At 35.2% G+C, this 12,516-nt stretch overlaps 1 protein-coding gene across 1 annotated transcript in view; it reads left to right on the top strand.

The window, feature by feature from the left end:
• ADAMTS6 (ADAM metallopeptidase with thrombospondin type 1 motif 6) overlaps positions 1-12,516 on the top strand; it is a 146,468-nt gene that overhangs the window by 86,074 nt on the left and 47,878 nt on the right. Inside the window, exon 12 of the mRNA XM_072359310.1 lies at positions 8,655-8,762. Coding sequence (XP_072215411.1) covers positions 8,655-8,762 — 108 coding nt within the window. The remainder of the gene's footprint in view (positions 1-8,654; positions 8,763-12,516) is intronic.

The raw sequence follows: 12,516 nt of genomic DNA, 5'->3' as shown, positions 1-12,516 counted from the left end.
CTCCCTTTTTATTATTTTGCCTCATGACATCAGATGTGGGAGTTGGTGGGATGGAGCAGAGATTGACTTCTGGACAGTATTCTGTTGGCTTTATTTGCTGTGTGACAGATGGCAGCAGTGGGGCAGTCTGACAAAGTGATGTCTGACATGGAATTGTGTGCAGAGGGAAGGTATGCCATTGAGTTCCTCCATGTGGAAAATATGGTACTTGTTGACATTCATTGATGCCTGCTGACAAGCCACATTCTGGATGGTGATGCTCAGTTCTCACACCATGAAATGGAGTGCATCTTGATCAGGTCATCCATGCAAATCAACCAAGGAACTATAGATGGATCTGAATTTCAGTTTAAATGCATTGGAATTTATGATGGCAGGGTTGAAGTATCACAGAGTTTGTGCCAGATGGGTGCCATGAGTACTCACACAGGAATAAAAAGAACTCTGTATGCAGATTTGTCAGGATCTGTAGAACCAACACGATGCTGAAGATTTCATTTTCCTTGATAACACCAGTACTGGTCATGATACATGGTGTCACCACTCCAAGCTAGAGACAAAATGGCACTTCATGCAGTGGTGACATGTGGATTCTGTGGCTGAAAAAGAAGTTCAATATGCAGCTGTCAGGGGGTAAAGAGATGTGCACTGTGTTGGGATAGAAAAGAGGTGATTCTTCTTGATTTCCTGGAACCTGGATGAGCCATTGATTCTGACTGCTACATCATGATGCAGACTATGTTGAAGAACTGAACTTCCAGAGTGAGGCCAGAGAACGTGACAGCCTTTCTCTCACAATGCAGTAACATCAAGCCCTGTAGCATGGGGCCATATGAAAGTCTTTGGACTGTCCTAGCACACCCACCTTATAGTCTGTACTTGGTATCTTCTGACTTTGATCTGTTCAGGCCATTTAAAGATGGACTGCATGGGCAACATTTTCTTAGCAATAGTGCCATGACAGCATCCATGAAACAGTAGGACATCTCCACTGGGGCAGATTCTTTTGAGTACGGCATACAGATTTTTGTTCTTTGTGAAAATGCATAGCTAATGGTGGTGACTGTGTTGTAAAGAGTGTTTTGTATATAAGAATTTTCTCTATCAAAGAGCATTATTTTGCTCTTCATATCCATTGTGGTTTTGATGGAAAAAAATAGGAGGCGTTACTTTTGGAGTGACCTATGTGCTTCATTCTTAAGATAGACTTTGAGATACAGGAGAGTCTCAAATGTTTGATTTTCAGTGAGCTATATTATATTGATGGAAATTTCACTGTATGCTACTGGTGTCTGGCTATTTTTCCTAAAACTGATGCTGCTTTCACGCATCTTATTAGTTGCAGTGTTGTGGAGATTTTGAGGGTATTAAGAAGAATGCGAGTTTCTCCAGGGTGATGCTGTGTGAATTCTCCTCTCCTGACTGTGAAGTATGGTTCAGTTATCCTGTACTCTGTGCCCCACATGCCATGGTAGTTCAGAAACATATTCAATAATTTTTCTCAAATGAGTGTAAAGAGAACTTTTGTTGACTCCTTACCTTCTTCACGTTTGTGCATCTGCATAGTTGGTTCTTGGCTGTCTCTTGAGTTAGCTTGGGAAGGAATTCCAGTCTTGACTTTAAATGTCTCTGTTTTATGAGTTTAAATAATATCTGCAATATGCCTGACTGTAACTTGCAGATTTTGTGGTTCATAATAATGTTTTGCTTTGGAGCTGGTCTCCACATTTTTAGGACAGGAGCTAAAACCTCATATATTTTAATAGCAGTTAATATTTTATGCACGTGATTGATTTTTGCTGTGGTGCATTTTATGATCTGAGAAGCTCTTGGGTGCTAGCATGAATTTCAGAGATAGTGCTCAACAATTCTCTGGTAAATTTTTTCCATTTTATCCTTTTCCACCTTCACTGGTGTCATTAAGTATGTGGAACAGAGGAATGAGACAGTTGCTACCTTGAGTACATGGCTTCGCTCAAATCAACAGAACTTTGTATTTCATACTGGAGCTTAATGCATCAGATGATGTATTCTAGTTTATGACAGATAGATCTCTTCTTTGTCACTATCTAAAATAATCCTATAGTTTAAAGTCTAATACTTGCTTTTATTCACATTTTGTAGCTGCATTTTCATAGAATCACCAAGGTTGGAAAAACCCACAGGATCGTCCATTCCAACCTTCCACCTATCACCAATAGCTCTCACTAAACCACGTCTCTCATCTCAACATCAAAACATTCCTTAAACGCCTCTGCGGTTGGTCACTCCACCACCTCCCCAAGCAGCCCATTCCAGTGCCTGACCACTCTTTCAGAGAAGTAGTATTTCCTAATATCCAGCTTGAATCTCCCCTGAGGCAGCTTGAAGCCATTCCTTCTAGGCCTATCACCAGTTACATGAGAGCAGAGGCTGACCCCCAGCTCACTACATCCTCATTTCAGGTAGTTATAGAAAGCAGGCACTGATAAAGTTCAAACTATGAACTTACTGCTTGTAAACAGGAAGGATGAAGATACTTTATCAAAGTAAGACACTGTCTCCTGGCTTCTCTTGATCCTCTTGCTTTAGTTGTCTCAAGGAAGTTTTTAATGAGTTCAGGGGCATATCTGTAAAGCTAATGACGATTAATAGAAAGTTGCCTTAGAAAGTGTTTTCTGCAGAAGCATAGAACACGGAGTTGTCATACCTTCCCTGCTTCCTGATTTCCAGCATGCTGTTTCAGAGGCAGAATAGTTTAACTGAGTTAGAAGGAACAAGACAAAACTGCATTTATCTGGCCAGCTAATTTTCAAATCCAGGAAAGTAAACAAATTGCCACACACAGTAGTTATACAATAATTCTTCTCAGACAAACCAGCAGGAACTATATTTCACCCTTGTGATTATATGATGCAAATTTTATGCAAAATTCATTTTATTAACAAAATGAATTTTGTTAACACTAATATGATTTAATCTGCATAAATAAATTAAAAAAATAATTTTTTAGTGTGACATGGGGCTTTTATAAGTAGGTGAAAGCACATTCTGGAAGCTATTCTTCTTTCAGACAGGAAAGACAGAAATGTATCTTCTCCCTAGACTACAGTTTCCCTTATTATCTCCCTCTTGTTCATACTATGACAAATACTGTGCATTTAGTTGAACCCAGGAGTAATACTGGTTCCCTAATAAATGACTTTTTTTTCTGGCTTTATATGTCATACCGTCACTAAGCTGTTCTTTATTTGGTGCTTGATAGCAACGCAGAAGTAGATCAGTCATGCTGTTTTACATTGCATTGCTCACAAATTGCAGTTTTAATATGTGCATGTTTAGAGGAACTGACAACCTGATCTTAATATTCTTTCTTATCAAGCTTTCCATTATTCTCTGTTTGTAAGGTTTTGTCTGCAACGTGCAAAGCCTCTAATCAGTGTTTTAAAAGTCTTTTGCATTTAGAATGATGAGAGTTTTGAACTTTTCTTGTGTAAGGACTAACAAGATTATATGGTAAATAAGAACATCTGAAGCACTTTTAGGTTTATTCTTAAAATTAATCTTTTCTTTAAGATTAGGGTGCATATAGAGAAATTCCAAAATTTTTCCTCCTGAATCTTAAGGTGGTTTTACTTCTTAAAAAAAGTTCCCACAGTACTGCCACCACAATACTGCCCTTTTTTACTTCTTTCCTATGACTGTCTTAGCTCCATGCACTCCCCCTCTTTCTCCCTCTCTTTCTTTCTCTCTTTCATTTTGTTTTCACTCTCTCAATAATGTCACAAACATCCACAAACAGTGGATGTTATTAAAGCTATTTGAAAAGGCCAAAGGGTTGCCAGTGATCAAAGCAGGAGTATTGTCTTAAGGGTTATGAGAAGCAATAGTGAGACTCTGGGTTCAGTAATGTGGTTTGAATAATGATGGGAAGGGTTGCATGGTTTCAAAGGGAAGATGCTACTTGGAGGCAATTGATCTTCAGGGATTTCTGTAGTTTCCATAAGGTTCACATAAGCACCCAATGTTTAGGAAAGTATGCTGGTAACATAATACAAATGTACATCTTAAGCTACAGATTTTATTTCACATTCTTTCAGCGTGTTGTTATTCATAACATGCTGCACCACTTAATGAGCACTTGTAGCACAGCACTAAACTGGTAACTTTTGGGTGCTTATCTGAACTGAATTCATCTTTGAACCTTCTGGAGTTCACCCATGATATAATCAGCCTTCTAGTTTTGAGTGTGTTGCCATCAGAATTTCAGCAGTGAGGCTGCAAATACTCTGGGGTGATACTTTTCAGATCTTAATTGTAAGTTATAATTTAAGCAAATTATTTTAATGCTGTATTTTAGCAAATGCTCATCAAGAGGTGCAGCATATTATAGATGAAATACACTGAAGAAACATACAATTCTGATGAACTTTTAAAAACTTTATGAAAAAATGAGTCCCTCAATTTCTGGAGTTTAATACTGCATTTTGAGTATGAAACCTCATACTCAAAACCATCATAGTTCAGTATGCATTGTAAATGTATTTTTGATCTTTTTTTTTTTTTTTTTTTTTTTTAAATCTTAGGGGCCAAACTACTAACTTCTTTTGGAGGCTTAGTGTTGAACATTAAGAACAGAACAGCACAGCAAGTTGACCTTTGCTCGTATTACTGAGTTTTCATTGTGCTTTTGTAATGATTATGATATAGGATGCTTAGATGTTACATAATTTGCAATGCTTATATGTAACTCTGCATGACACAAGAGAAAGAGGCTCCATCATTGATAACACTTAGGCAAAAGGAAGATAATTTGATTTGCTGTTTTTTTTCTCTAGATTGGTTCAGCTTTGTTTAATTTACTGCAAATACAAGCATCCGAAATCCAAACTGAAGTCATGGAGCCCTAAGATACACCGTTACAGGTTGTCATCTATCTTGTCTTGATCTTGTGAGAGGCCTCAGCTTCAGTTTATGTTTCCTGGATTTTTCGAGCACTTTCCCTCATTTCCTTTACAAATGAATAGCTACTGAATAGACACGTGGAGTCTGACTTTGAATACATTGGTGAATTTTCAGATTATGCTTCTTTTTGTTAGTTTCAGTAAAATATCCACACAATTTAATGTTTGCAAAACATCTGTTATTGTCATCTTATTTCCACCAACAAAGAACGGGCTACCCTAAAAGGCCGTCACCTTACATAAGTGGGCGAGTGTGTACTTGTTGCATGTGTGAGGAAAAGCAGTATTCTTTCTACTAATGATATTTGGCCCGACCTTTCCAGGGTAGTTTCTGTTAGTTTTTTCAGCCTGATTTATTAAAAACATCTGCTTAGAGATATTATAGATACCATAGTGGTAATAAGAAAATACTTCAAATCAGTAGTAGTTATAAATTTGAGGCAATATGAGGTAGAGAATTAATAGGAAGTATAGAAAGTGTTGTGCATCTTGGTAAGATTTTCTTTCTTTTCAAAATCACCTGAAAAGAAAGAAAATGTATCCATAAACATAATGAACATGGTATAATCCTACTGCCCATTTAATGGAATATGAGCACAGATTAGTTTTGCCATTTATCTTAACATCTTCTGTTTTTTAATCACTATCCAGGTCATTTTTCATTACATACACAGGGCGACAGTAAATGTACTTTAAATTCTACTCTTTCTCTTAATTGCAGTACACCCGGGGAAATGGAATAACCTTTTAAATAAATATGTAGTTTCTTTTAAAAGAAATTGCAGAAGTATATTCTCCACTTTCTTGTTTTAGTATAAATTTATTCTACAAATTTATGCATTATGTTATTTTAGTATACAAGTTCTCTGTATTTGACATAGTTTTCCATAAGGAGATATTATTGGGATCTTAAGATATTGAATACCTGCCCCTGAACAAAACTCCTTTCTGATTTAAGCAATGGTTTTTGCTTAAATATTAATAGTGTGATACAGGCTGTATTCTGTTTGAATACCTTTCTGTTTCTCTTTGGAGATTTGCTGAGAAAAACTTGTGCCGAAATTAAGGACTGAATTAGGACTAACAGACCATGCCAGTGATAGTGTCTAGCTGTGATAGTGTTTCTCATGACAGTGTTTCAAAACAGTTTAGGAAAAGGGAAAATATTTTTCTTATTTTATGAAGTAGGGACATGAGCAAACTTATTTAAAAGCATTTAGCAAATGCATATATTAATTACTAAAATAATTCTGAATTCTATATCTCTTAGTTTTCACAGTTCAACTGAATATTTACTTGTGTTTTAAATGTCTGGGAGTATTTGTTAAATATTCTCCTTTTTGGAGGTGTTAGCCTGGTGATTAAATACATGTTTTAATTATATCTTCCTTTTCTATGCTAACGTATGGATGGTGTGTTTGTATGGGTATATCAAAAATAAAATTCTGCAAGTAAAATATGGAGCACAAACCAGGATTCTGGTTTCAAACCAACCTAAAAAGTAGAAGTTTTCAAAATATAGATAGTTATCCACATACAATTTTTTACTTCTGTCTGTGTGGGACTGGTTGAAATCTTCACTTGCTAATGCACTTGATTGTGTTTTATTCTGAACATTGATCCACACTTCTTAAAGTCAATGCAGGTATTAATTTAAGCCATACAAGTTGACTTGTTTCAAAATGAATACCGGAAAATCAATCACAAGCACAGCCGTCGCTGTCTGACACTTTTAATTACATACAGTTGTATGTGTGGCAATCTAAGTCATACACAGAACAGATGAGCAATTAAATTACAAAAAAAGTGAGACATTATCACAAGAGCATCTGATAACGTATGTGAAAGGAACCTCATTTAAATTTTCACTTTGAAATATATACTCTTTTGATTTAGTGTTGAGATTTGAAAGAATTTAGCGGTTATTAAATTCATCATGAAAAGAATTATTCAATTTTGTGTGTGTGTGTGTGTGATATTTTCTGTGATTTCCCTGTTTGATCTTTTAGACCATGTATTTGTGATTGTGTGTCTCAGTCTGAAAAAGTTACAGCTGTAGTGGCAAAAGTATTTTATTCAGAGATTTAAGTAAATACTTATAGTATTTTAATTTCTTCAGTGAAAAATAAATTAAACTTTGGAAAGCAAGGTAGTTCTTCATTGGCAGCAGGTATGGTTTTACCTGGGACCTTATTTCTAATAAGAGGCTCAAAAATGTCTGTTCTCCTCTGTTTTCATCGAGCCACTCACCAAATGGGAGTTGATGCATAATTTAATGTAACTTTTGGCCAAATTGTCAAACATTCAGTGGAAATTCTCCATTGCTACTGATTTTTTGTAATTTTAGTGCATTCTAAGATGGTATTTTTTTTTAATTGAATTTTTAAAAGATGGGTTGCATTTATCAATCATGGAACTAAATGCACAGTATATTTGTATCCTACAAGAGTGATACCACCTGATATTAAATTTAGAAAATAATTTTCATTATTCAAGAGAAGCATGTACTTTTGAACTGTTGTTGTGGCTACCAGGTAATAATGTTGAAAACCTTTCCTGTATGCAGTACAATTCAAGAAACATGCATCCTATGGAAAATCTTAACAGTTGTTTTGACTGAAGTTCACAAAAAAGCCTAGGTGCCAGTTCCTCAGACAAACAGTAAATTTGTGGAGGAGATAGATGGGAGGCTACCAAACTTATTTTACTCATACTACGTTTTCCTTTTTGCTCTTTGTACCAAGATTCAGCATAATAACTTATACAGGCATTATTTTGGGGTATGATTTTAAGCAGATGTTTAATAAAATGTAATAGTGATGATTATCAGAAGGTCATTTTAAAGATCTGAATATCTTTCAAATTTTCATAAGTACTTTGAAACAGAAAAAATATATAAGCAGGTTGCTAAGTCTTATGAAGATCTCAAAAGGAATATGACAAAAAATATTATGCAAAAATTATCCATTACTATAAAAGCAAGTAATTTCTAATTCTGTTCAACTTATATTGGCTCAACTGATTGCCCAAGTCATTAGCCAACTTTGTACTGTGCCCTGCATTGTGAATTTCAACACTGCATATTTAATTATGAATCTGTAATATCAGTAGATCTTGATTTAATTTAAATGAGTAAATGCACAAAACCAAATGAGAAAATGCTGTAGGAGAAAAGATTATTGGTAGAACTGTTTAATGCTGACAATGGAGGAAATTAGCCTAAATGATTTATGAAACATCAGCCACAAATCTAAAATACTTAAAGGAAATATTTGAATATAGCAAATATGTACTGCTTTAGCATGTGTTCCAGAAAAGGATTGCAAGTAATCCAAGCTCAGAAACCCTTCAATTTAAGCTGAAGGAAACAAACTACAGACTTTTACAGCAGCACTAAAATGCAAATATAAAATAAATATCCTGCTCAGACGAAACAGCTGTGACAAAACATTATGTGCATAGTGGGTGAGGAAAATCACATTTTTGTAGTCTACAGTTTGATCCTTCCAGAATTTTTGTGGCACAGTATCTGTAGTTAGAGTATGGTGACAATTAAATTGCTACAGAACATTTTACAACCCCCTAGACATATTTCTCTGGCCAAACTGTTGCAGCATGTTCAAAACAAAATCTTGTGTACACGTTTACATGAAGACTTGAAGCAATTTTAGGCTGTTACTCTCATCAACTTGCTTCTGCCTTCTTTCCTAGGAAGTGTGTAGAGAGCTCTGGTGTCTCAGCAAAAGTAACCGCTGTGTTACCAATAGTATTCCAGCAGCTGAAGGTACTCTTTGCCAAACAGGAAGCATTGAAAAGGGGGTGAGTACATGTAATCTACTGTTCAAAGAAGTAATTTACTGTTTGCAGATTACAAGAGAGAAAAACTAGAAAATTAGAAAACCCTAATGTTCAAGTAAGAGTTAAATAAAGGAGAGATCCCAATAAATTAGCATCCTAATGTTATTGACCTGCAGAATTTATTTAACAATATTATATTTGTTATATATATATTGTTTATACACACACACACACACACATATATAAAACAAAACTGCTTAATTTTGTTTCCTGAATTTAAAACAAACCGAATGATTACACTGTCCTTCTTTAATTTCTGGATTATTTTTGTAAAAGCTCTGTTTCTTAAATCTTTATGAAATTGTACAGAACTTTACCAAAAGCATTATTACAATGCTAGGTATTGCCATAGACTCTGAAAATGGGTAACAGGTCTAGAGCCTGAATTCCATTATTCTCTTAGGAGATCAAAGAATCTTTATTTCTTCAGATATCAGGTGAATCATACAAGCACATAGAAAAGAGGTTGTCTTACTAAAAGTGGTATCTAGAAGTCCGTATTTCTTAGTGACCAATCTGTTCTGACTTTGATTTACTTAATATTGCATAATTGTGTATCTTTGAAAAGCTTTGCTTTTCTACCTAACAGAAAATTATCAAAAGTCAGTGTTGCAACCGATACGTCTAGTACTACTGTATCTGTCTGAACATGTGAGTTTTGATTTTCAAACACTGAATATGTTTCAGTGCTTTCAGACATAATTCTGAAAATAAATTTTAAATTTAAAAAGAATTTAAAATATTTAAAATGTTATCCTTTAAAAAGAACAGTAATGGAGCTTTTCCCAACTGCAAGGGAAAATCTATACAGATGTCAGAGGACTGAAAAATAATTTGGTCTTTAATTTACAGGTTCTGTACTGGAAAAAAAACAACATTTCTTCCATATCCAGTTCCCAAGATAATATATTGTATTTTATGCAAGTTTTTACAAAATGATGACAGCTTATTATATCAGACAGTTTCTAGTATCTCTTTGAGTGTTGCTGCATCTGTCATTAAGATTTACTGCTTCAGACTGGATTTTTTCCTAACAACAACTGTTATCATCTGTTCTCTGTTCTGATTCTTGCCATGCTAGCTAGGCTAGTTTCAACAAAGATTACACTGCATTTTGACTTACAATCAGATGTTTAAATAGAATGAAAGTTTTTGGGCAGCTGTCACAGTTTATTAATCCTTACTGATGGTTTCCTTCAGGGCCCATGACCTAGCACCATTGTGATGACTTTTCCATGCCGAGTTTGGAAATATTGGTAAACCATGTTAAATACATTCATTGAAGGGTTCATTTTGAAAAATAGAGTTAGCCAATGAAAATAGAGAGACCTTCACGTTTTACTGAAAACGTTACCTTTTATTAGAGTAATAGAAAATGCTAGGAGCCTTATTCTTAAATAAACAGTCTAGGTTTATTTTGGAACCAGCACTCCTTGTCAGCTACGAGGAGCAATTTACCTCAATTTATATTTTTCAAACTACTGAAACTATAGTGGAGAAGTCAAGATGCTTTAAGACAGGTACTGTGTCCATTTAACAGATGCTTTAATCAATTCGCTCTCTACAAAACATCTCCAGTATCTTCTCTTTATAGATTTTAGAGAGAAGTGTGGGAATCAGTTGTAGTTTACAAAGCTAAACTGTTTGTGCCCATAAACAGCAGAGAATTGCAGCTATATACTTCAGAGGTTCCTGTAAATTAATAGTTCCCGTTAGCAAATAAACAGAAAACACAGTTCTTTCCAGATATGTAGTTCTCTTCACCGCATGCTAAGGAGAAAATAATAGGTTACAGTAACACTTTATTATTATTATAATAGTAACATTTGTATGGCAGTCACGCCTAAAGGCCACAACCAAATTAGGCCCTATTTTGCTGGGCTCTGTCCAAATATATAATAAATGACATTCCCTGTTCTAAAGAACTAGCAAGATCCCAGAGTACTTTATAGTATTTAGAAGATCAATTTCTACTTTTAGTTACACTGATGTAAATTCTGTGTAACTGTTAACTCAAGGCAAAATTTGATCATTTGATGATGGAGCATACATTAATATCTTATTGGCAGAGTTAGGAGACATTTCTAGAATAAAAATTGCCAAACGCTTTATTATAATCCTTCTTGTAGCTGCTTATATAAATGTGCCAAACTTTAACTCCTTGGGTCGAAATGCAGTCAATGTCTGCATAAGCCTGAAAATTTTTAGAGTAAGTTATTCAGCTGTTTCTTCATAAAAGGAAGTAGAATAGTGTGAGCGCTTTTTTTGCTGCTGACAGACCATCTGTTCTGTAACACCTTCAAGCTTTGGTGAAGGGATTCATACATTGGCTGGGTTCAAAAAGGTATGCTTTTCCCAAGTCTTGCAGTAATTTTTCAAGTATGAATGGAGCTTCTCTCTGGTCTCACACCATTGTATAAACCCATTCTAAACATGTAAATCAGGGGCAAATGGGCAAAATGAGTAAACAGTGTGCTGAAAGAGCAGTTTGAATATCTGGATTATGTAGTGATGTAAATTCAAGTTATTACTGGACATTAATTTTCTTTGCAAAATTACCATAGAAATTACTGATCGAAAATCCTTTGTTTTAGCTGAGATGAAAATCTTAAATTGAGTTCACCTTTTTTTTTTTTTTTTTTTTTTTTTTTTTCTGTGTTTGTAAAATGATATACATTTCCCTCTATATCACAGTGTTTGCTCTATGAGTTTTTGAGAATCATGCTGTTATAAAATATCTAAAATTCATACAGAAGGGGTCATATTTTCTTTTACCGAAAAACAAATTTTCACTAGAGAATTTGCAAGAGACAACAAAATGCACAGTAGGTTTTCAGATTTAACTTCAGCAGAAGAGGAAAACCAGCACTGAAATAGTTTTTACAGGGGACTGCGGAAATGTAGGAGAAAGAAATACTAGGAAGGCAGAGAACAGTATGAAGAACAGGGTTTTTGTACTAGTTTGGGGAAATAAAGCAGGTAAAATGCAGCTGCCTATTGTGTTCAGCCATGACAGCACAGAACTGGGTTGATCGCATTTTCTCTTTCTACATGTGTGGTGTAGATTTGGGTTTAACCTTAACTGTCTCTTTTATTTATGAATCTTGTTTTGGAAATAGCTTCAGTGAAAAAAATGCTGCAATGTAGTTATTGTCTTTCAGATAATGAAATGATTATCACTTAGTTTGTCACTGTAATGTGAAGAAAGCCAGAAAACTATTTTTCTTTTCCTAAAGAAAATGATTTGACACTGGCTGATAGCTAAGCCTCCAACCAGTTTCCTTCTCATTCCTCCGTGTCAGGACTAGGGTGAGAATCAGAAAGGTGAAAGTGAGAAAAACTCATCTGCTGAGATTAAGGAAGTTTACAAAGTGAAGGGGGGAAAAAGGAAAAGAAAACAAACACAAGTGATGCAAAGATGATCAGTCACTTACCACATCCAATCAGCAAACCAACATATAGCCAGTCTGTAAGCAATAACTCCCTTGGAAGGACCCCAGCAGTGTTATTGCTGAGCATGATGCCAGTTTTGTTGTTGAATATGATGTTCTAGTCTGTATGGCTAATTGAGGTCAGCTGTCCTGGTCCTATCCCTATCAATCTACCCCTTGGAGGGGCAAAGTGAGATACAGAGAAAGCCTTGAGGCCGTGCAGGCACTGGTCAGTAAACAGTGCTATCATCAACACTATTTCATCACAGGTCTAAAATACAGCA

Source organism: Excalfactoria chinensis, chromosome Z (assembly GCF_039878825.1).
Source record: "Excalfactoria chinensis isolate bCotChi1 chromosome Z, bCotChi1.hap2, whole genome shotgun sequence".
Classification (NCBI taxonomy): Eukaryota; Metazoa; Chordata; class Aves; order Galliformes; family Phasianidae; genus Excalfactoria; species Excalfactoria chinensis.
Note: the sequence above shows the minus strand (reverse complement) of the source record. Positions and strands in the feature narration are given on the sequence as shown.